This window comes from Misgurnus anguillicaudatus, chromosome 10 (genome assembly GCF_027580225.2).
Source record: "Misgurnus anguillicaudatus chromosome 10, ASM2758022v2, whole genome shotgun sequence".
In the NCBI taxonomy this organism is placed as follows: Eukaryota; Metazoa; Chordata; class Actinopteri; order Cypriniformes; family Cobitidae; genus Misgurnus; species Misgurnus anguillicaudatus.
The window spans coordinates 6,376,131-6,402,006 of record NC_073346.2 but is presented as its reverse complement, the minus strand read 5'-3'; the positions used below and the strand labels follow the sequence as shown (position 1 = coordinate 6,402,006).

The 25,876-nt window shown below is 37.2% G+C and overlaps 2 protein-coding genes across 4 annotated transcripts in view; both read left to right on the top strand.

The window, feature by feature from the left end:
* The first annotated feature begins 9,443 nt into the window (after positions 1-9,443).
* LOC129449227 (uncharacterized) lies at positions 9,444-16,318 on the top strand. 2 transcript variants are annotated; one of them, XM_073871834.1, is made up of 11 exons: positions 9,444-9,581; positions 11,147-11,210; positions 11,407-11,565; positions 12,407-12,520; positions 13,399-13,527; positions 14,165-14,205; positions 14,500-14,595; positions 14,670-14,829; positions 14,910-14,978; positions 15,070-15,170; positions 15,279-16,318. In XM_073871834.1, exons 2-11 carry the CDS (start codon positions 11,147-11,149, stop codon positions 15,528-15,530), a joined length of 1,185 nt encoding a protein of 394 aa, XP_073727935.1. In that variant the 5' UTR covers positions 9,444-9,581; the 3' UTR covers positions 15,531-16,318. The 2 variants fall into 2 exon arrangements, with proteins under 2 accessions (XP_073727935.1, XP_073727934.1); XM_073871833.1 differs by having other exon boundaries at positions 11,404-11,565.
* Positions 16,319-19,818: 3,500 nt separating this feature from the next.
* inpp5b (inositol polyphosphate-5-phosphatase B) overlaps positions 19,819-25,876 on the top strand; it is a 32,411-nt gene continuing 26,353 nt past the window's right edge. Inside the window, exons 1-2 of one of the 2 annotated variants that reach the window (XM_073871829.1) lie at positions 19,819-20,249; positions 25,061-25,131. In XM_073871829.1, the coding sequence (XP_073727930.1) occupies positions 20,193-20,249; positions 25,061-25,131 (128 nt within the window). In that variant the 5' untranslated portion in view covers positions 19,819-20,192. Of the gene's footprint in view, positions 20,251-25,052; positions 25,132-25,876 lie in introns of both variants that reach the window. The other variant, XM_073871828.1, reaches the window with a different exon arrangement.

Below are 25,876 nucleotides of genomic sequence, written 5' to 3'. Positions count from 1 at the left end.
AAATCCAGCTAAGACCAGCTTGGTTTTAGCTGATATTGCTGGTGTAGCAAAGTGGTCTAGCTGTGTTTTGGTCACTTTTTAAGCTGGACTGAGCTGGCCAGGCTGGAAGACCAGCTGACCGGCTTAGCCAGGCTGAGAGGACCAGCTTAAACCAGCTACTACCACATTAAACCAGCAAAAACCAGCTACCAACTTATGCTGGCCTTAGCTGGATTTTTCAGTAGGGCTAAATAAACAAGACCATGAACCCTCTCACACAAAACATGGTACTGTCAGAACCCTGTCACAGTGAACTAGAAACTAAGACAAGACAAGATCCTGCAGGATCCTGACCCCATCTAATGGTCTATTTATTATTCTATCTTTGGGAAATAGTTATATTTTGTGTATTACAATGTATTGTATTGTATTAGGTTTGATGGAGAGTTATTTGCCTGTGTAAAAACATGGCGAAGTGATTTGTTTATAGTTTAACCACAGTTCAACAGCATCCAGGGAAACAGAGTAATTATGAAAATAAGAGATGTGATGCCAAATAGAAATGCAAAGCCAAATATTTGAAAGCAAAATAATTTCGACATATTGCCCCTAAATCCACCTCTGTGATTGAAGGGCTTTTCTCATATTGAAAGTATTTCTTTTAAATGTTGTATGGCAGCAGGTTGTTGTTAAGCCTCAACAGTATGATCAGGACCTGACACCCAACACAGCACAATGGCTAGTGGTTTTCCAAAGTTACTAATCACTCAGCATTTTCACTGGCCAAAATTAGAAGGAAATACATTTTATATGATTAAAGTTGACTTGGACATGTTTTGACTTTCAGAGTAATTTTAAATTGTTGCAGAGTGCTGCGTACGGTCTGAGCACTGACAATCTGACTTTTCGCTTCTGCAACATGTGTTGGCAGCACTCATGCATCTGTTTTTAAAGCCAGCTACTGCACTTGTCCTGTCTTGCAAAACATCTGTATGACCACTGTACTGTAACTCAGTTTCAGGTTGTTACTGACCTTTTAATAGCCTTGGCCATCTTTGTGGAGACCAACAATTCTAATTTTCAACAACCCTGACCACTTGCTATAAATAACAGTCCTTTCAGAAAAACGCAGTTTTTTGTGATTGTTGCGGGCAAAAATCCTCGATTTTGCGGCATTTATTTTATTTATTATTGTTATTTATGCAATTTATGCGATGGAATTGTGGGAATTTGCGAAAATTGCGGAACTTGCAAAAACTGCGGAAACTTGCAAAAGCTGCAATGACGTTTACGTCATATAATCACGTCACTTCATAACGTTCCCATGGCAACAGAGGACACGGCTGCGCTTGTGAGAAGTAAATGCAACATTTTTCAACTTTCTGCTAATATATATGTGACTTTTTGCTAAGAAAATTATGATTATGAAATCATGCAAACGGAAATTTGTAATTAATGCGGCGAAAGTGCGTTGTATTTGGAAAAAATGCAGCCCCGCATAAATATGCGTACTTTGCACCCTGTCTTTGTCGTTTGGCCAAAGCCTCACCATTGGTTGAATTTGATATACACATTCAGACGCACTTACCCCTGGAGGCGTCCCCAAAGTGTCACCACAGGGACCCTTGAAAGAGAACTGTAACAATGTATCTTAAAAGGTAACCTTGATCTCACTTGAAATGTGTCCCCACATTTAGTCCTTGAATTTGAGGGTATTGGACCTGGAAAGTCCTTGAGAGGTCCTTGAATTTGAAGTTAGCCAAGGTGTGGGAACCCTGCATTCTGTTTATGAAATGAATGGCGCCAGCATGAGTTTTAAGGCAGCAGAGTTCACAGTGCACTTTAATTCAAAAGACATAGAGGCAGTTTTCCAGACTAGTGGGATTAGACTAGTCCTAGACTAAAATCAACTTTTCCTCGTATTACTCGGTAGACTCTTTAAAAGCCTACAAAGCCTGCAGGGGCAATGTAATTTGCAATGAATATTCAACTTTGGAGTCTGTCGGCTTAAACTTGCTTTGGCGTCATTGGAAGTGTAAGTAAGCTGTGTTGTTAGCTCATAATCGACCCTAGCTATGCTTGTTTGGTAGCCAGCACAGCTATATCACTGTAGTACAATAAAGTACAATAGACATTTGAAATGTCATAAAATCTTAACCGGTTTAATCCCAAATGTACCACAACATAAAACTATCCAAATGAGATGTCATTACTTGGCTTGAAATAATAATAATTAGGGATGTGTCCGAATGCATTACACGGATAATGGCTTCTAAACGAATAACAAATTTATCCAAATACAGAAAAAATATTTGGGTAGACACAATCACGTGTTTGCTCCCCGGCAAGTTTAAAGCATGGATCTACCAACATGGTATTCTGCCAAGAATACTCTGGCCACTACTTGTGTATGAGGTTCCCATTTCTATGGTGGAAACCTTGAAAAGAAAGGTCAGCAGCTGTCTCAGGAGATAGTTAGGGTTGCACAGGAGCCTCAGTAACATTGCCCTCTATGATGTCCTGCCTAGCCCAGCAAACCTCTGTATGTGGGGAAAAGCAGACACACCAACTTGCCATTTGTGCCCAGCTGATGGAACGCTGGAGCACATTCTCAGTTCCTGCCAAACAGCGCTCGGCCAGGGTCGGTACACTTGGCGTCACAACCAGGTGCTGAAATCTATTGCAGACACCATCAGCAAAGAGATCAGCAAAGGCGGCCGAGGGAGCAACAGCAATTACTTAATCACATTTGTTAGGGCAGGAGAACAGCCACAAGCAGGGAGGAAGGCACCAGCAGGGATCCTGGCATCAGCCAAGGACTGGAAACTCTCTGTAGATTTGGAAAAGCAGCTGAAATTACCCCAGCACATTGTCAGCACAACGATGAGGCTAGATATCATTCTAGTTAATAAATGGATTTTACATATTTTGGTAGTAAAACGGAAAGTGTTCCACATTATTATGTATTTTGTAAAACATCTGTAACTGTTTTTATAACATTAAAACAACATTAATAGTGTTGTTTATTCAGGGAGTACTATATAAACAATAACCTTTAATAAAGCTACATGCTCAAAATTAAGAGTTTTTTTTACAGGTGCAAAGAATTCTGCATCTAAAAGTTTCAGAAAGCAAAATTTTACCTGTAGTATATTTACATTTACATTACATTAAGGCATTTAGCAGATGCTTTTATCCAAAGCAACTTACAAAGATTAAGAAACAATAAAAGCGATGTGTCATAGGAAGGCAATAGTACAAAAGGTGCTTGTACCATGATAAAAGTTTTCGGTAACACTTTGCAATAACAGTACATGAATAATCATGTATAATAAACAGGACCCAGGTCAACGTCTGACCCATGACCCTGGACCGTCCTGGCCACACGACCCAGGACCGCCTCTGTCCTCTGGACCTACCCTGCCTCTGCCACAAGGTCCTGGCCCACCCATGGACTCTGTTTAATATGTTTTTGTCTTGAGTTCTGTTTGTTGGGCTCCAGGGGTGTATTCCAGAAAGCAGAGGTTTACAAAACAGATAAAATTAATTAATTAAATAATTAATACGAACCTATTTTACCCTATTTAAGTCCAATATTATATGTGTCTCAATGAAAATACACACAATATTATTTAAATGTTAAAAGCCTGTAAAAATAATCATAGATTTTATATATGATTTTAAATATATAAATCATATCTAATTATATATAATTAGACATAATTAAGATTATCTTTCTCTTACGAAAATTAGCAATGGTTTTACTACAGTTAAAACAAAAAAAACATGGTTAGTGTAGTAAAACCATGGTTTTGCTGATTGTAATCAATGCACCAAAAAAAACATAGTTACCACAACTTTACACCAATAAAACCAGGGTTGTGGCACATAAAGTGTATAAATCTGTCATAAGGCTTATTTACAGTTTTTTTTAGATATGATTTTTGTGTATGCATAAAATGCACTATGATTATATTCACTATATAGTAGTTATTTTACTTCTGCTCCTTTGGGTGACCCTGTTTAGTTTTTACACTTTCCGTTGTATGACACTGTATCACCATCTTTTTTAACATTTACTTAGCTGATAAATGAACCCTCTTTTAATTGTAAAGCTTCCTTACAGTCTTTACGAATTTAATTAAAGGAACCGTATGTAGGATGGTGGCCAAAAATGGTACTGCAATCACTTTCAAATTACTGTAGAGCGGTGTATCTCATTCCCCTCCTCCCTGACTCAAGGTTGCCAGATAGTATAGGCTGCAGGATCCAACAGGAACGTACTGGTTATCACAAGAAGCTTCCAATGGCAAGTGACGAGTCCTACACATTACGTTTTTATCTTTTAAAACTTTTAAGCCGACCGTGCCACGCTGGCGGGCCGCCGAGTCTTTGTTTACAAACTATTACGTTTACAATGTATCATATTAATGAAGAAGGGTATTAAACTTGTCATGCCATATATCATTACAATGATCCAATGATCTGAAATGCATGTTTAAGAAATAAATATTATACTATTGTCACAGAGTGACTCAGTAGGGCGGAACCAAAAGTCAGAGAAGAGGTTCCGCCCGGACCGAATTCTACAAACACCATCACTTCCGGGTATCCCCGGGAACCCCCAAATCAAACGAAATCGACCGCAGGTATATAAACGACATGGCGGTTGCTGAATGGGTGATTCACACAAGGAAGAGGAGTATAAAAGGAGGAGTGGAAATACAGGAAGTGTGCTGTTGTGTTGGGAAGAACGCTGCGAGTGAACGGAGGGCTGGAATACGAGTGTGGGAAAGGTACTAGTTGAACCCCTTGGTGAACCCGCTTGTAAAGAAGAGGAAGAAGAGAACAAGGACCCAAAGGAGGGTGAGAGAAAGCAGTATTAGAGTGAGTTGATACATACCGACTGCATGTGTTTCACAGAAGGTCTGGGCGAAGCATAACATTGGAATTTCGATATTCTGCGGGTTCCCTGGAGAGAGAGGAACGGAAGGAAAGACCGGTCAACGATACGAGAGCTTGTGAGTACTATTAACAGACAACTGTTGTGACGAATTTGAATAACAGCGTGCAAGTGTTACCTGTTGTTAGCGGCCCCACCGTGTGTGTCGTGACGGGTGGGCGAGCCGGAGCATTGGAGATTGTACTGGCATTGTGTCGTGAACCGGCCACAACTGGGCAGGACATCGCTCAGCGTAGCGACTCAAGCTTCCCCCCAGAGCCGATCCAGCCAGGTGAAGAGTACGGACCCTATTATTCACTGGAATGTGTGACGTGCAGTGTGTGAGTTTACTTATTTGACGTGAGTACACCTGAAGCTTTTTGCAGTGTTTTGCCGTGTCTCTGTTGCCTGTACTCACCCCAGGAAAAATCAGGCCTCTGTGGAAACAAACGGAAGCTGCTGAGACGGTGGACGCATATTCTCTAACTACGCGACACAACCATAGCCAGAGGAAGTGAATCGGACTCATCGAGTGAGGTACTGTGTGAACATTGTATGCAAAAACGTAACGTCAGAGGAGATGTTGGGAGTGCTGTAATAATCCTGACTGCTGTGTATACTTTGTGTGTGGTGGTGTACGTCGAGCTGCTTACCTATTCGTCTAGATCTTCGCCTGTCCACAGGAGGAAGGGAAGAGGACGTGTCGGTCCAGGAGGACGGACGTACGATTGTGGCTCTATTCCAAAATTCCACAACCGAAGGGACATCGGCCACGTTGGCTTGTCAGCTACAGCTGGACGCCGGTAAAAGCCCTCCCTCTCCATACCCGTGCACGAAGCTAGAGGTGACGTATGGTTTTGTTCCTACTATTGTTGGTACCACATACCGAGGCAACGCTATACCCACTCCGCAAAGACTCGTAAGCCCAGAAAGACCCTGTAAAAGTGGATACTTACCTTGTGCCGAGCTAAAGCTAAATCCACTCTGCAAAGACTCGTAAGCCCAGAAAAGCCCTGTAAAAGTGTGATACTTACCTTGTGCCGAGCTAAAGCTAAAACCACTCTGCAAAGACTCGTAAGCCCAGAAAGACCCTGTAGAAGTGTGATACTTGCCTTGTGCCGAGCTAAAGCTAAACCCACTCTGCAAAGACTCGTAAGCCCAGAAAGACCCTGTAGAAGTGTGATACTTACCTTGTGCTGAGCTAAAGCTAAACCCACTCTGTAGAGACTAGTAAGCCCAAAGAGATTCTGTGAAAGGGTGATACTTACCTTGAATTGAGTCCAAGTTAAACCTTCTCTGCAAAGACCCCTGTGAAGAGTGTCACGCTTACCTGACGTTGAGTTGAAGCTAAAATCACTCCGAGTAAACTCGTGAAGAACTGGTGAATGCGACGATACCCACCTGCCTGTTGAGAGCAGATAATCCGGCAGAATGCTACAGTTGCACAGATCTGATCTGAACAGTTGTAATACACATTATGGACAGTGAGTATGTTAAATCATATGCAGCAAAATCGGATTTAGACTGACAGTGTGAACAAGGTCTTAGTCTTGATAGAGAGGCTGCAATAGCAGGGAACGTGAGCAGAGACATCGTGTTTGAAACACAGGCCAGATATCAATCCAACTCTTTGCTGACTACATCTGTTGTCGGTTTCAAAGAAGTGAAAAAATCTATATGATCAGATGAACTGTTGGCCAAGTCCTTAGTGTGGTCCAAAGGCTCCAGAATAAAAAACATTTAAGATAAACTGGCCATCAGTGCAATTCAATTGGTTTGGTAAGAGCAAGGGAAAATAGAATGAAGTGATCTCTAAAAAAGAAGTACTTTTTGATTGTAAATAAAATTGTAAGGAGTAAAAAGTACTTTTTTCTTAAAAAATGTAATTAAGTAAAAGTATAGAGTTTTTCAATTGTACTCAAGTAAAGTAAAATGGAAAAAGAAAGGTCCCGCACACTATCCACTTGCAAAAATATAAATCATTTATTGCAACGTTTCGATCTCTCAATCTTCTTCAGGCATTAATCATATATCCAAGTAAAGTAAAAATACCAAAAAATAATACTTAAGTACAGTAATCAAGTAAAATTACTCAAGTACTTTGCAGCTCTGATTGTTGTAATGTTGTTTATGTTTTCTTTTAATTTAGTTAGCTTATTACAAAAGATAGACTGTAATTTTAAACGCCATATAGCGCCGTTGTAAAGGCCAATATGAAGGGAGAATTGTAATGGGTCAGACATTATTTTCGAGACAATTAACTATTATAAATATAACATCCTGAAATGGCTGAAGAGGAACTCCCTACATTAAAGCAATATAAGCATTTTTTGTAGGTTAAAGCTATACTATACTACCTCTTATTATGTTTGATTGAAGTTTGCATTTGCTGATTTTTTTTGCTTCAAGCTCACTACTGTTTAGTACTGTTCACTTGAATGCTTCCTTTTTAAATCATAAAGACCTTTCTGTTTGGTTTATAACATCAACATTTACCTATTAATCATATTAATACAGTATAAGACTTTCCCACACACATTTTTATAGGTTCAAAAATAGTGTCTGTTGTAGTTGCCGGCAAAGAATCCAGGTATGAATTTTGGTCAATATCGCACACCCCTACGCTGCATAAATTCGCAAAGGTAAGCTATTATTAGAGTAATAAGTTATTTTACACTTTTATGCGCATGCCCAGTTATGTGATTGGTCATGTTTCATGCGTTTATGGTCGTGTATAGTGTGGATGAAGATTATTTTTAAAATGGCAATATAAACGAGCATTGTTTTCATTTTAAAATGCCATTTTAAAACGCAAATGCTCTAATATAAACAGGGCCTGAATTGGCATCATTACAGGAGTTTCCTAACTTGGTGGAATTAGAAGTTTACCCTTAGTGGAACTAGTAGATACTTCCGAAAATCAGTGGTGTTTACAGGAGTTTTCTAGAATGGATACACCTCTTTTCATGCAGTGGATATCTTTTCCCTGAAGTCTCAAATTGGGATCGTTCAGATGCCTCAAGTGTCTCCACATTGAACATGAGGTCGGCCAGCCAGTCTGTGTCTTGTAATTGATGGAAGTTGCCAGTTTTTCCAACTGCATCGAGGAACGTTGCTATCTCACCTTTTATTTGCCCATTGCCGAGACTAAGGGCGCACTCACATTATCAAAACCAAACCAAACCATGCCCCAGCGTGATTGTCACTCCCCTCCCTACTCCCCCAGGTGCACGCACTCACACTGTACTTTTTATCGATCCGAGTCCGGGTGCGCTTTCGTCATTAAGATGCAATTGTTTTGAAAAAGGCAGGAAGTAAAGCTCTCACTGAAAACTGGAACCCACTGTAATGATAGGTCTGTGTTTTTTATTCGGAGTCATTTGGTGCGCGATTACAGACAGCCCTCTCACGTCATCATATTGCTTAGTTGATCTGTCACGTGCGCAGCTCGGACATTCACGTAACCCCGCTGTGCTCATCAAAAGGTTTTTACGGAGGCAGATGAAGGTGAGTGGTCGCGCAACTGACATCTTCACCTTTTGAATCGTGCTCAGGCGCGATTGCGCTCACACCACAGTGAACAGTAAGTTTGTGCAATTAGGTTAACTCTTTCCCCGCCAGCGTTTAAAAAAAAAGTTGCCAGCCAGCGGCAGCATTTTTCATGATTTCTTCTTTAAATATATAAACAAACAATATATCAGATGAAAGAACAGACCCTCTGCTTTCAAACAAACAAAAAAAACGTTTCATCCTACCGTCATTAGTTCTCTTGTAATCACCTCTCAAACATGGGTAGGTTTCTTCAAAAACACCCAATTTTGAGCAAAAAGCTGAAATAATTCAATTTTTGCGAAGGACTTTTGATAGAGATCAGATGCAGAGCGATCTTTAAAACATACACGGACTTCTTTATCTTTCAGTTGATGCGCTACTTCCGGGTTGTATAAGTTGCGGAAGTGCGCCACCTGGTGGATAATAGCGGTATTGCGAAAAGACGGAAAATCTTGTCATTGGCGGGGAAGCGTTTTTTCTTAATTGACGAGATATCTCGTCAATGGCGGCGAAAGAGTTAATCTAAAGCCCGGGATACACTGCATGATTTTTGGCTGTCCCAGACGAAAGATTGCCATCGTAACACAATCGTCGTGATTTCTGTGATCGTGGCTCTTCATTGGTGGTCCTATGTCATACAGTGAGAGACAAAGTTTATAAAAGTTTATGTGTATTTTATAAAAATAATAATTTTCATTACTCTAAAGCTATTAAATCTTAAAAACTTGATGAACAATGCATGAATGTTATTATTATGTACAACATATTATTATATTTGTGCATTACCTTTTATTATGTTACAAAAAATGTTTGTGTGACGGAGTTTGCTGGACTTTTGGGAGTCAAATACATTGTTTTGATAAGGACACATCCCATCATTCTCATTTAAAGAAGCAGTCAGGAGGCCGATCCCATCAGAGTTTCCACTAATTAGGAAACATTCCCTCTGATGTCACCAGGCTGGAGGGGGTAATGATGAGAGAAAAATAGTGAAAGAGAGAGAGAGAGAGAGAGAGAGAAAGAGGAATAGAGAGAGAGAGAGACTTAACTTCATTCTCTGCTGTTATTATTACTATTGTTTCTTGTGTTTCCCAGCTCTACAGTGAAGGTAAGCCAGGTTTCTTAATCTGTGTTAAGGCAGTGTAGAGTTTTAGATAAATGTACCACTGTGGGCTTTAGGTTTGGTTGGGTGTATGCACGATGTCTCCACAAATGAGATGCTGACAGATGAACAGAGCAGGTGTCCAGGTGTTTTAAAACGGCTGTAAGAATGAGTCAAGATTTTATTCATGTTCACTGAAATCACAATGTTGCATTTAGTGCTTAATTGGATGATTCTTTAATAAATGTCTACATGAAAGTGTTTTTGCTTTGTTATGTATGTTACTCAACTCTATGCTACTTACAAAAAATGATGAATGAAATTCAATGTTTAATGAAAAGCTTCATATGTATGATATAAATTATTGAATTTAATTGACTCTCTGCATTGAGTCTTATTTTTTTTCCACATAACTTTGGATGGTCAAGCTTCTATTGAACAAAACAAAAGACTAATGTCACGAAATAAAACTGGATTTTATAACAGTGGAATAAATGAGTAAGAAATGAGTCGTGATTTGGGAGAAGCGATGTTTTCGTAGGAGTCGTGGTTTCCACGGTAGTGTCCTAAAGGGGGTTGTACACTGTCTCATGGGGAAAGGGGTAACAAGCCGTGCTTTGCACTTACACCCGTGGGATTGACAAAGAACAAACAAGTTGTTAATTGTGTATGAGAGAGAGAGCAGTCTCATTGCTTGAAAACATTTGTAACTATAGACATTTCTGTGTTGAAGAAAGATTTTATTGCTCTTTATCAAAATAAACTTTTAGGAAGCCACAGCATCAGATGTGTTATGTGGTCTGGTTCAGCTATTAGATATGAATTAATGATGACATAACCTTCATCAGGAATCATGAAAGTTAACACGTATAGCCTGTGTCTCAATTTGCTCATGCCCTGTGTATTGTTTTTGTTATGGGAAAGTATAGACATTTGAGTGCTTTTGAAGAGATGGTACATACTAAATCTAGTTTTGACAAATATTTAGTACTGATAGTATGCCAATTGGGATTCAGGGATAACAAATTAATTTGTTTAAATACACATCACTGCAAAAAATGACTTTATTATGTATTTTTGTATTGTTTTCAGTACAAATATCTAACAATTTTAAAACCAAGATGCATTTCTTTGATGAGGAAAATGCTTCAAGTAAAAAAAAATTGACAAAAAAATATTAAATGTAAGTAATTTGTGCTTAAAACAAGCAAAACAATCTTCCAATGGTGTAAGACATTTTTTTTTAACTTAAATTAAGTGCTTAAGAAAAAAGTAAAGATTTTTTTTCTTACCAAATAAGCAGATTTTTTGTCAAAAAATTGACTTATTTTCTTAGGTAATTTTGCTCATCAAGAAAATGCATCTTAATTTAGGAATTTTTAGATATATGTCCTGAAAACATGACAAAATACTAAGTAAGAAAGTCATTTTTTGCAGTGCAAAAATCTATCAATAAAGAATTCATGATAGCCTCTTTAGTAATGATGCGTACATTAAACATTTATTTTGTGTTTCTGCACTGTAAAACAAAACATACTGCCTGAGGATTAACATTATTTGCATACTTTCAGATGAAATCGGCAGGAATATTGAGCACTTCTGGGAAAAGCAAGAGTAAGAGGTCTTATGTAAAAGGTAAGTTATTTAACATTTATTGTTAACACATTACAGACTCCACTAGAACTAGAACTCCATTATAATAGGCATTCTTCAAAGATTTGTATGATTGTATGATGTTTCACAGTGCTATATATTATTAGACCACATGCAAATGCTGGAAATGTCCCACTTGTTACAGACGTTTGCTTTTCTTTATCCTTTAATCCAGCAGGCTCCCTGTTTTTTCTTTTACTGCACATGTTTAATGGCACATCAGCTACAACAACTATGGTCACATCTACTCCAATAAGCCAGAGCCAGACAGTAACCAGCAATTCAGCTAATTCAAATCCTTCCACTGCTACAGAACAGATGACATCGGTAGCTTTAGGTAACACAGACAACAACACATCTCTTATCACCAATAACATTACTCTACCTAACTTGAACACAGGTAATCTGTCTGCCTGCCTATCTCCCTGCTGGAAAAACCAGCATGCCATCAAAACCAGCATATTTTGTGTTTTGGTGCTGGTTTGCTAGTGAACACCAGCTAAACCAGCACAAAACCAGCACCAGCTAAACCAGCACCAAACCAGCACTAGCAAGACCAGCATATGTTGTGTTTTGGTGCTGGTATGCTGGTGACCACCAGCTAAACCAGCATCAAACCAGCATAGACCAGCATAATTCTCATGCTGGTCCATGCTGGTTTGATTCTGTTTTTTTCCAGCAGGGCTGTCTGTCATAGAGATAGAAATCCATAATAAAAGACAATACTTAATGATTTTGGGACTTTATGAGTGCATGATGTTTTACTAAGCTAGATTTATTAGACCCCTGCTGAAAAAACCAGCATCAAACCAGCATGGACCAGCATGGGAATTATGCTGGTCTTTGCTGGTTTAGCTGGTGGTTCCAGCATACCAGCACCAAAACACAACATATGCTGGTATGACCAGCATGGGATGCTGGTGCTAATGCTGGTTTAGCTGGTGCTAATGCTGGTTTGTTGCTGGTTTAGCTGGTGCTAATGCTGGTGCTGATGCTGGTTTGATGCTGGTTTAGCTGGTGTTCACTAGCAAACCAGCACCAAAACACAACATATGCTGGTCTTGTTGGTATGCTGTTTTTTTCAGCAGGGACCACATGCAAATACAGGAAAAGTCCCACTTGTTACAGACGTTTGCTTTATTTTTTTCTTTTACTGCACATGTTTAATGGCACATCAGCTACAACAACTATGGTCACATCTACTCCAATAAGCCAGAGCCAGACAGTAACCAGCAATTCAGCTAATTCAAATCCTTCCACTGCTACAGAACAGATGACATCGGTAGCTTTAGGTAACACAGACAACAACACATCTCTTATCACCAATAACATTACTCTACCTAACTTGAACACAGGTAATCTGTCTGCCTGCCTATCTCCCTGCTGGAAAAACCAGCATGCCATCAAAACCAGCATATTTTGTGTTTTGGTGCTGGTTTGCTAGTGAACACCAGCTAAACCAGCACAAAACCTGCATCAGCACCAGCTAAACCAGCACCAAACCAGCACTAGCAAGACCCGCATATGTTGTGTTTTGGTGCTGGTATGCTGGTGACCACCAGCTAAACCAGAATCAAGCCAGCATAGACCAGCATAATTCTCGTGATGGCCCATACTGGTTTGATGCTGTTTTTTTTCCAGCAGGGCTGTCTGTCATAGAGATAGAAATCCATAATAAAAGACAATACTTAATGATTTTGGGACTTTATGAGTGCATGATGTTTTATTAAGCTAGATTTATTAGACCCCTGCTGAAAAAAACAGCATCAAACCAGTGGGGACCAGCATGGGAATTATGCTGGTCTTTGCTGGTTTAGCTGGTGGTTCCAGCATACCAGCACCAAAACACAACATATGCTGGTATGACCAGCATGGGATGCTGGTGCTAATGCTGGTTTAGCTGGTGCTAATGCTGGTTTGTTGCTGGTTTAGCTGGTGCTAATGCTGGTGCTGATGCTGGTTTGATGCTGGTTTAGCTGGTGTTCACTAGCAAACCAGCACCAAAACACAACATATGCTGGTCTTGTTGGTATGCTGTTTTTTTCAGCAGGGACCACATGCAAATACAGGAAAAGTCCCACTTGTTACAGACGTTTGCTTTATTTTTTTCTTTTACTGCACATGTTTAATGGCACATCAGTTTGGAATAACCCAACAACTGCATTTACAGCTACTCCAGTAAGCCAAAGTCATGCAGTAACAAGCAATCCAGAGACTTCAACTCATATCAGTGCTACAGGACAGATGACATCTGTGGAAACTCAGAATTTCACTGAAAACATCACATCTGTTCATTTAGGTAACACCTTATCACCAATAACATTATTGTACCTACTAACTTAAGCACAGGTAATCTGTCTATCTGCCAGCGTGTCTATCTATCTATTTGTCTGACTGTCTGTCTGCCTATCTATATGTCTGACCATCTGCCTATCTGTCTGTCTGTCTATCTATTTATCTTTCTTTCTTTCTGCCTGCCTATCTGTATGTTTGTCTTCTTGTCTGTCTGTCTGTCTGTCTGTCTGTCTGTCTGTCTTTCTATCTACCTGCCTGTCTGTCTGTCTGTCTGTCTGTCTGTCTGCCTGCCGGTCTATCTATCTATCTATCTATCTGTCTGTCTGTTTGTCTGCCTTCCTGTTTGTTTATCTGTCTGTCTGCCTATCTATCTATCTGTCTGTCTGCCTGCCTGTCTGTCTGTCTGTCTGCCTATCTATCTATATGTATGTATGTATGTATCTATCTATCTATCTGTCTGTCTATATGTATGTCTGTCTGCCTTCCTGTTTGTTTATCTGTCTGTTTGTCTGTCTGCCTATCTATCTGTCTGTGTGCCTGCCTGCCTATCTGTCTGTCTGTCTGCATAGCTATCTTATCTGTCTGTCTGTCTGTCTGTCTGTCTGTCTAGCTATAATTTTGTCTGTATTTATTTTTTATAGATTCAATGAATACATCATCATTAGCCGATAATGACACAATGGTAAGTGCAAGTAATTTCCTACAGTGCACATTGTAAAAAGTGTAAATTGCATTAAAAAAAATGGTTTGGATTGCAAAGTACAAAATTTGTTTTTACTAACTGGTACTAACTTACCATAAAGTGTAAGTGCTCCATGCCTATCAGTTAATTTACATTCCTACTAAGAAAAGCTGTTTCTGTAACCAGCACTGCATATGTGCTTCAATCCTTGTTGAATGGCATACCGCTCAAATATACAAGCACGTAAAGAAATGTATGCATGACCGATGTAGCCGTCCTTCCTCTTTTCAACAGTTATCCTGTCCAGAATTTACTTGTACTGATGACTGTCACGCCAAATTCATGAACAAAACCTCGAATCCCTGCCCACCCACCGCATCTTTCTGTGAGGTCAGTTTGATCACGATATTGTTTCACACGTGAATCGCTGAGCTCATAAAGAGTTTTAATATGCTTTGCTTCAGTTAATCCATCAGAACGGGAGTCACACCGTTCAGTGCAGCGTCAGGTGTGCCATGCCCTGTGGGAATCCCCCAGTCACTAATTGCTCTATGGGCTGTTGCAACACAACTGATTGTCTCAACTACGCTCTCTTTAACATGTCAAATTCATCCAGTACAGCAGGTACACATCTTTCTTTCATTAGCTCAGATATATGTGAGCGTGCCTTGAACATTGACCTCTCTTAATATGATCTTATATAGCTCCAACAAAATCCACGGCTACACCCACAACCATAAAGGTGACGGTTCCTCCCACCCCAGCAAATAATGTAAGAGCACATACAGCGCTTATTTTATTCCCTGTGATAGACAGCATTCTCTGTACGACTGTGACTCTTGGTTTCTTAACTCCCAAAAAATGGCAAGAAGTGTCAAAGCATCAAGTGTGATGGGCCCGCATGTTACAAAACCACCAATACCCTTGGACTTGTGTATTGTCCTATTGGTCAGGATTACTGCATGGTATGTAGTTGTTTCTTTGTTACATATGCCATTGTTATGATGTTTCTCGAAGACGATTGTACGTCATTTGCTTAGTGAATGCTTAAAACTTATTGTCTTTCTTTTCAGCTGAACAAGACGACGTCCGGGTCCACGGAGTCATGGCAGGGTGGTTGCAGTACAGATTGTCGAAAGGCAACAGCATGCTCAACCACAGTTACCACCTGCTACTTGGAGTGCTGTAATGCCACTGTTAGCGCCTCATGTCTGAAACTGACCGGTGATTTAAACATGCCCAGTTCTGCCCCCAGAGGTCCTCAGTCTACTCTACTCCTCACTGCATCTCTAGTCATGCTCTGGATGATGAAGGTCCTTACTTGAGTGTAGTATAGACACAGTTACAGTTCAGAGAAAGCTCATTTTCACATTAGAAGTGTGTATGTTTGTGCGTGTGCAAGTGTGAGTGTGTGCGTGCGTATAGATGCCAAATAAGCTTTTCACTATGTGCATCCTTAGAGAGTTATATCAAGTGGGAACATGCTTGTTGTTGAAGTCCACAAAGGAATATATTAACACTGCATCAACAAATATGAAGTTTGCGTCCTATCACACACAGATGGTTACTGAGTTGTATCTTTTTGGCAATAAATACAGTCAATCATCTTTAGTTAACTGAAACCTTTCTTTTCTCGCTCTTGTTTTCTTTACTGTACACAGGTTCTGCGCAATTTAAACCAAAATCTCACGTTTTTAATCATTGTGTGAATATTCTTGGAATGCTCAGATAATCCTGAATAATTATGAAATCCCAAATTCAGATACTATATCACCAATCAGGAAACTTCACCCTGTGTACACTCATATAATAATAATGCCAAACAAAGTGAAGTATGCACTTTATGCATCTAAATAAACAATAGTTATATTTATAAGGACATATTTATAATATTGGACATATGAAAGTCCGTAACCATGCATGAAATCTGAAAGCTTTATTTTTGCAGAGAAATGTGTTTATTTAATTGTATGTGTACAGATGTAAGAGCATAATCTTTTTTTTTTGGGATCCCACTACTTATATTAGGTGTCTCTAAATGCTACTGTGTAATAGATTGTGCACATACTGTATGTGTTGTTTAGGGCAGTGGTATACAACATGATGACCATGTTTAATAAAGCAATAAGCCCCAAGAAGCAGTGGGTTACCGGTGCATTTTATAACAGCTAAGGGGCGTTTAGCGTCGTGCCTAAAACCCCCTTAGCTGTAATAAAATGCACTGGTAACCCACTGCTACTTGGGGCTTATTGCTTTATTAAAATGGTTACTTCATATGCATAAGGTTAGCAGGATTTCATAAAATAAAACACAAATAAGTTGTAATTATATTAGTACAAATATTACTCTTCCGCCAAACAAAGTTTAGTGCTGGACAATGATTCAAGACTGTGGTGTTTATTTTTATAAATCAACATTCATCTAATTTAATTTATACATTAACATTTATATTGTGCAACTGTTGAAGTGATGATCAAATATGCTTGGAAACATGCAGAACTCTTTCCCCGTCAGCGGTTTTTAAGTTGCCACTCAGTTTAAGTTTAATGCCATACAGAAAAATTATCCTCTTTAAATAAACATAAAATATCCACTTTCAAAAAACCCGTTTCATCCTACCTTCATTTGTTCTCTTATCACCTCTCAAATTTTCAGCTAAACACTGAGATAATTGCATTTTTGTGGAGAACTTTTGTAAGAGATCAGATTCAGAGCCATTAAAACTTACACGTTGTGTTTTTAGTGTTGAGTGAATGCGTCACTGTTTAAGTTGGGTAAGATCGCCACCCAGTGGATAGCGGAAATATGAATTTGAGGTAACTTCTAAGGGAGCGTTTTCTCTTTATTGATCAGATGACTCAACAATATTTATTGACATTTATCTGGATATCACCATTAATTGTGCAATTGTACACAAATTAAAAATATGATTAAAGACTGTGGTGTTTATTTTCATCAGTACGCAGCAACAGTGGCGCAGTGATACTTATGTAATGCAGTCTGAACCGTGGGTTTACCGGGGTATTTTATCACGGCTTAGAACGCGTTTCATCCAATCAGAATGAAGAACCAGAACTGCCCATTTTATAATAGACATTTTAAATAGACTTAATTTTTGTATTCATTACATATTTTTTATATTAGCTTGGCCTCTTTTATGTATGTTAACATTTTAAACAATGATAAAACATATCAACAAGTAAAATGAACTCTTTCCCAGCCATTGACGAGTTATCTCGTCAACTAAGATAAAACATTTGCATAAAAAACGGGTTTCTGAAGAATTTTTGTGTTAATCTGCAATACCGCGATTACCACCGGAAAAAAAACTGAAGCCAAAACGTTATCTACTAATTTTAAACTCTGTGTATGTTTTGTTAATTCATTCTGAATCTGATTTCTAACTAAATTCTTTCACAAAATACAATTCTTTTAGCTTTTTGCAAAAAAAAAAATAAATTTTTTAAGAATAATACCCATATTTAATAGTTTATAAGCAGAGAAAAAATATAGATAGGATGAAAAAAAATTCCCTGTTTGTTTATTGTTTGTTTGAAAGCAGAGGGTCTGTTCTTTCATTTGATATATTTGTATGTTTATATTTTTAGAAGAACATTTTCCTGGAAGGCATTTTGTTGAAACTTTTATGAAAATCACAAAAATGCTGGTGGCAACTTTTCAAAAAATGGCTTGCGGGGAATGAGTTAAATAAAATCAACAAATAAAACAAAAAAGTTTTGAGTAGACTATATAAAAAAATTCCTCCAGATTGTTTTATCCATTGTGGTAGGCCTTGCTCACAAAAAGGTTGGAGACCCCTGTTTTAAAGGTTGGGGATATGTGAAATGACTTCAAGCTAAATTGAAAGACACCTAATATAAAGTGGCACCAATGACTTGTGATAATATTTTATGTAGTATATTAATGTCCAGTGAAACTATTCTCACAGAATAATGCAATAGCACATTGCTCTGTTTCTGCTTTAATTATTAAAATAAAGTCACACCATGTGATTGTAAGCAGCTTCATGCTCATACAGTAAGAGCAACACATCTGAATAATTGCATTTGAATGATTAAATAAAGCCTTTATCTTTCCTGTCTCCACCCATAGCATTTATTTACTGCACACACATGACTGTGTTCAACACTGTATATATATATATTTAATGAATTAAACTGAATACCTACACTAGTCCATATACAGTAAAAATACTCGCATGACCTATTAGTATAACTGTTAATGACTCTGTACACATGACACAGTCACATGACATCTACTGAACAGCTATTTAAATCATTTTAATAATCAGATACCAGTTATGTAAATAAACCATTAAAGTGATTAGACAAATATTTGCAGCACATTCTCAGACAATGAGATGATACAGTGGCACACAAAAACATCTTTATTCATCCAAAATCAGAATGTTAGCGACTGACAGCTTGTTTCACTGTTTACTTTTATGACATCTTTTTTATTTAGGGAGTGAAAGTGAATGGTGACTGAGTAAATAAGGTATATAAACTCAGTCCGATTTTCATTTGTTGGGGTTTTTATATATAAAGTATATTTTATATGGGTGATATTGTGTTTTACTGTCTCTCTTTGGGACCCTGTAATAACATGATTAATTTGTTTGTTACAGTATCATATATCATAAGATATATGTATTTTCTTTAAGTAACAGGTAATGGGGCATTAAACACAGTAGCTATTTGTGACGAGGCAATCCACTTTTCCACCTGTTTGAATCCTGAAACTCCAAGTCAAACTTTCTGGCCTTTTGGAGTTTTGTAAAAAGACCACCAAAGAAAATTTATGACAAAAAATGTTCTTAAATTTAACATTTTAATTAAACAAAACATATAAAGTTATACAAAGTAGTGCTGTTGGTTAGTAGCCTTATGTTTTTAGGTTTAATTACACAGAATTCACGATAAATGAGTGTATTTTATAAAATGTCATAAAACTAGGCCCCCCTGGCACTATCTCGCAGCCCCCCTGGGGGCCCCAGACCCCAGTTTAAGAACCACTGCACTAGACTACTGCACAGCAGAGGTGTATACTACTTAAGTATTTTTACTTTCTAGATAAAAGTAAATTTTCAAGCATTTGTATTTTATTAGTGTTTTTCTTTGGAAAACATACATTCCAAGCATATTATCATAATTTTTACTCCACTACATTTCATAATTCCAAGTTTTTGGTTTATATTTAATATTTAAGTTTATTAAACATCTAGTACATTTTTTTTTACTTTTACTTAAGTAAAAAGTACTTTCGTAATTCGTACTTAAGTACACCATCTTTATGTAATTATGTATTAAATCAATTTTAATATGCAATATTAAAGGAATACACAGTATGATTCTATGCTTTAGAATGTAGTGAACATTTTTGAGTAAAGTAATTTTTTTCCAAAACAAACACTCTGATAAAGCACAGATGCTTGGAAAAGTAATTAAAATACGTAGTATACACCTCTGCTGCACAGTGTATACTAAACTTTCCATTCATGATTACATATCACATCATATTATGTTATAGCGCCACCTATGGACCCTTGAATGAGTAAGGGGTGGGATCTTACTGTCTATGGGTGGGATTTAAGACCATACCAAGTTTGGCATCTTTTAGGGCAGAAGGAATAACGTTACACTGCTTCTTTAGAAGATAATCATAAAGTCAGTGTTAACTAAAACTTTTAATAATACAGCCGAGATTTAATGGGAATAACAAATGATTTAATTATGAACACAAGCTCGTGACTGCGTGGCGTTGAGGCGGGACCGCGTCTGGACAAAAATAGGCAGAGGGAGAGAGAGAGAGATTTTTACACTGTTATCCAAGACCATTTTAAACGGCTATCCCCTGGAGACTTTTACACTGTTATTGAAAGGACATTTTGACACCTTTATCCAGGAATATGTCTGACTTTGTTTGTGTTTTCTAATGAGGAGTTTGGATCCACTGGGCGCTGGAAAATGGATCAGTCCGTGGCAATACAAGAGACTTTGGCTAAAGGAGAAAACTGCATTATAGTATCTTTTGAAAATCACTAACACTGCAGTAATGTCTTATACTTTCGTGAAAGCTCATCGGCTGAATTTTGTGTTACACAGCAACTGAAGATGATTACGAAAGTTTTCACTTCTCTAAATATTGACTAGCTCGCGGCTAACAACAGATATTAACACTTATTTCAATGTTCTGCTTTTTATTCGTTTGCATGGATTACTATACATTCGTCTGTTTTCCTGTCTTTTTGTGGCATGCTTTATTTTATTTCGTAAAAGGAACTGCAGTTCATTCGCTGCATGTCCGCAAGGTGTCGGTGTATTCAACGATAAAATGCATCGTTCAGTCAACAGAGTAGACGAGAGAGAGAGAGAGAGACAGAGAGAGAGAGAGAGAGAGAGAGAGAGAGAGAGAGACAGATGTGGAGCTATGGTAAAAAGTTATTTCATCCAAAAGGGAAAACAGTCATTATTTACTCACCCTCATGTCGTTTGATCCCACAATGTATTTCTTTGTTCTCCAGAACACAGATGAAAAACGTTGTTTGGGGTTCTGGTTACTATGGGAGTGAATGGTTACTCTTCAAGCTTCAAATTGATCCAGAAGTGGGTCAATATCACTATAAAGTGCCTTTAAGACTGCAAAACTTCCTCTCAAAAATTTGAGATTTTCTATTTTACTTCATGTTTTGTATTAAGGAGACCAGCTGTTAGAAATGCATGTTGGTCAAGCTCCAGCACTAAATTAACTGCAAGCAAACACCATAAAAATATGTCCTCCCTGTCATAATGTAAAGTTGCATGACAGGGTGGACATTTTTAGCTAAATGTAGCATTTAATGAACACATGATGCAGCTGCAGTTAGCTAAGTGGTATACTGTTGAAGCTGACTGTGCACTGTTTAAAATACATATTTAGATTTTCTGCAAAGTTTTATGTTGATTATTACTCCCAATGACAGGGTGGACATTTTAAGCTTGACACCAGGCTACTACAAACACAATATGATGAAAATAAGGAAGAACAACTATATTGTGTGTGCATTGCATTATGGGGAAGTTTAGTCCCAGACTAAAATGCATGTTTGAGCTGACTTAATTTAAAAACATCTTGCACTGACATATCTTAACATATATCAGTGCCATTGTTTTGTCTCAAGATGCACATCAGTAATGTTATTTTTTAAGGTTTATTTGTAAAAACTACTTAAATGTCAGAATATAACTAAGGCCTAGTCCTGGATTAATCTAAACCCTTTCTGGGAAACTGCCTCTTTATGTTTTAACCTTTACTGAAGAAAGACCAAATGGGTGACGTGATGGGATGTCATTGACTACATCAGTTGGTTTCTTGAATGGGCATTTACCCCAAAATGACAGGGTGGACTGCAATTTCAGGGACACACGCAAAAAATGTTATATTATTAGGAAAATTGAATATAAATTATAAAAATTACTTCTTTTATCAAATAACTGTTGAAGACAATAAGAAAAATTTGATGTCATTTATTCACTTTTTACACTCACTAAAGTTGGCTGAGCAGTGTCTGGGACATGCCAAAATCGCATATATCTAATAAAAGAAAATGGTATAAAATGGGAAAAACATATTTTAAGATACTTATCATTGAACTTGTATATGTGTAAATGTTTGGCCATTTATAATAATACCTCAGAATTTCATTATTCTGGAAAATATTCATGATGACGGAGTGATTCTGATGAGGACAGCAAAAGGCACTTTATAGTGATATTGACCCAAATAACTCCACTCGATTCGTGCTGTATTTTTTATGTGTCCTGAAGGCACCCAAAAAGTTTGGTGAAAAACAAACTAAAATATTTATATAAATGTTTTAATGAAAGTCTTGACCTGTCATCTGTGTCCCTTGTGTTTAGTCAGTTTTAGGATGTTTCATTTTAATGAATGTGTAACAACAGCAATATCCACAAGAAGAAAGACACTTAAAATATAAGTTATGACACCAGTCAAGAGAAGTTATTTATGTAACATGTTTGAGTCAGTTTGAAGTGTTTTCCATCTCGGTCACCATCCACTCCAAACCAGAAAACTAGGTCATAGCTTAGTGGTTAGAAGAGTTGGTAACCCGAAAGTCTCACGGTGGGAAGGTTTTGAAATTTTAACCCAAACTGATCCCATGGTGCTGCAGTGTGTTCAGGACTTGCAGTGTGTTTGTTCACTACTCACTTGATGGGTTAAATGCAGAGGTCACATTATGAATATGCGTTCCATACTTGACAAGCTTTTTTCACTTTCACTTTTAAAAAGTCACTAAACGGGTCTGATATATCACTTAAGCTGGCAACACCGCATTCAGTCTGGACCCTAGGGCATCTGACTGTTATCTGATTCTAAAAATAAGATTCTAAAAATAAAGTACTTGTAGTTAAATTACATTACATTTAAAATGCTCGTAATCAGAGTACATTTACTATTTTATTGTTACAGATTCCTCTACATGGATTACATATTAATTTCTTATTTTCCTACCTAAATAAAAAAATTATAATCTTACAAGAGCTTTCATAAGCTAACTGATCCACAAGGGTGGGGCTAACGTATATATAGCATTGTAAAGGTCAAAGGATTTAGGGTAATAAATATACAAAGCGTTGATATATTCTTCAGTGTTTACATCAGATTGTATATAGGACAGTCATTGAGTCATTCCCATCATTAATGTTTTCTAACAAAATATGCATGCATTAGTGCTGCACAATTAATCGCATCGCAATCGCGATGTCAGCCTGTGTGATTATATGACAGCAAAATTTTGCAATTATATTAAATAAATAAATGTGTGGACTTGTTAACACAAACTTTCTAATAACAGTTTGATGATTTTCCTTGCTGTTTAAAAAAAGAAAGAAAAATGAACAAAAAAGGCAGTGCACGTGTGGCATGCACGTGTGTGGTGTGCGTCGTCACTTATACCAGAGAGAAGATGGATGCAGAGGAGGTTGACAGTGATCTGGTAGCTAAAAAAAACTATGTCTGTTGTATGGCGGTATTTTGGATTTAGGATTACTGACACTGAGCAGTTGCTACATCACGTGGCAATACGAAAACATTTCTAGTTTTACAAATACACATTTTAGCATTATCACTAAACTGTGTGTGGATTTTCCTTAAAACCCATCAAGTTGACTCATGATACCATTTAGCATAATCGCACATCGCAATATTAGCATGAATAACCACAATGGGAAAAATTACCCAAATCGTGCAGCCCTAGCATGCATATTTTACCTGAATAATAATAATATTATTGCTGATATGATGTTTATTTATGTTATACTTACAATATAATATCAAATGCACTTAAAACATGTCTTGTTTAAATGTGACATATATTTTATAGCTCTTTGTACTGTGTTAAAACAGTACAATACTAAATATATGTGACATCAAATAAACAATCAAAAAGTACAAAATGTGTTATCTAAGAGATTTCTCACTACAAATTTTGCCATGTGGTTTACAGCTTCCAAGTAATCTACCCAACTCTTTGAATAAATCAGGCTCAGTCAGTTATCTGTATTGTTTGCTTTTTCATTTGTTTTATTTTTAAAGAATTTGACTATTTAGAAATATGAGCATGAACACAGCTCGTCTATAAATACACACAATTTGTTACCCCTACTAATTTTTGCAACTTAGTGAAAATGACTGCTAGTTTTAATAGCTTTAGCTTTAGCTACTTTACATTAAATCGTTGGCAACACTGCGTAAGAAATCTTAACATCATGTGATGATAATCTTTAAAGGAAGGATAGTTCAAATTAGGGTGTATTTTTTATAAACGATTAATCTGCCTATAATTTTTTCATCAATCGACTTATCCGATAAAAATATAACTCAATTTTTTTATTGCACTTTTAAAAGTACAAAAGCCACACACTACTACAGAGTTTTACTAAAATAATCTGGTTAATTTTGGTATTTTAAGCCTTAAATAAAAAAGTTTGTGCAGATTTAAATAGTAAAACATCTTTAAATGTCAAAAAATAAACCAACCAAATGAATTGAGTCTTTAGGGATGTGCTGTGAGGAATTTTGTTCTAGATTAATAAACTCATTTTAATTTTCAAATTTAGACTTTGATGAGAATTAACATTTATTTGTTATTAACAAAATAAATAAGCCATTATGATATGAAAGTGACATACATGCGTTGTTAGAGTAATAATTCCCCCTTACTTTAAAACCGATGCTTATTTTGTGGTGCATTACTATGTTTATGAAAACCTAACAACAATTAAACAAATAAAAACTCATTCATATTAAAGTAAATTAAACCTTTATTAACCAGCGTTCTTTTGCGCTTTTGTTTTGGCCATTGCCTTTCAGGGTAAAAAGACCAGCCCAATGGCCATTATACTAACAACTAATGAACCAAATCCTTTAATCTGTAACCCACAGAAAAACATCAACCTGCAGAAACAGTTTAAAAGATGCCCAATTCAGAACTCAGAGGACTTGGCAATGCTGCCTTGCTATGTATGAAGATAAAGTGCCTGATTTTAATTATAAGTGCACAGCTTGCGCATGTAGAACATTCTATTATAAGGACCGAATGCAATGATTGGATGAACATTTTATTTATATAAATACATGTAGACAATCAGGAAGTGAAGAGATTTTCAACTACCATAACGCAAAATGTTTCTATAAAAAATCCCATGTAACCCTGCATTTAACAGCATCGATCATGCTGTCATACATTACAGATGTGAATTGTGTGTCAGTAAATATGTGATAGTATATTCTTTTTAGTATAGTCTTTAACAATCCTGTCAATCATGCTGTGCAGTGTGAGTCAATGCTGGATACTGTGAGTGAGAGCAGACTGCTTGGGCTCGTGCAGCACAACAATGAACATGCGTAAGTTTATACACTTTCATTTATTACACTTTATTGTCTCAATTAATGTTAACGGATACAGGTTTTATTTTACCCTTGACTAAGACTACACTTTAAGTACGGATGTGTTAAAAACAACAATCAGTGTTAATCAGAACAGACACATCTTTGAGTTATTATTGGAACAACACTACTTGTCACTCTTATTTATTTTATCACAAAATCAGTACAAAATGACACATAGGGCCAGATTTACTAAACGGTGCAAATTTCAAAAAAGCAGTGATGGGAGTGATAATAAAATGGTGCAAAATAAATAAAACAGGCGCTGATTTCCATAATAACCAAGACAATCTACTAAGAGCAGCACAAAATAGTTCAGGGTCGCAAATAAGCAGAGCTGATGATCCTTAGGTGCGGGTGATCTAATAACGCCTGATGCGCTTGAGTTCAGCACCACAGACATTGCAATGGAAAATTTGCATTGTGAAAACTGGAGGACAAAAATAATTAAGGTTTACAAGAAGTTTTGAAACACCTATTCTAGTGACTATTCTAGTGGGGGAAAAATTGAATATGATAAAGAGCTGTAAAAGGGGCCACAGCAGGATGGAGATGTTTAACACAGCTGCCACACAATAATCTGAAACTGTTTAAACACATACAGTCTCAAATTGCTGTTAAGATCACATGTGTTTGAACAGGACACTTTTTTTGAAGACTGCCAATTTACCAGTAAAAGAAGTTGTAAGATTATCAGTAATTT

Coding starts and splice junctions, on each gene's coding strand:
- LOC129449227 (XM_073871833.1), top strand. CDS start 11,147: ATGAAATCGGCAGGAATATTGAGCACTTCTGGGAAAAGCAAGAGTAAG. Junction 14,830..14,909: donor AAATTCATCCAGTACAGCAG/GTACACATCTTT, acceptor GATCTTATATAG/CTCCAACAAAATCCACGGCT. Junction 15,171..15,278: donor TTGGTCAGGATTACTGCATG/GTATGTAGTTGT, acceptor CTTTCTTTTCAG/CTGAACAAGACGACGTCCGG.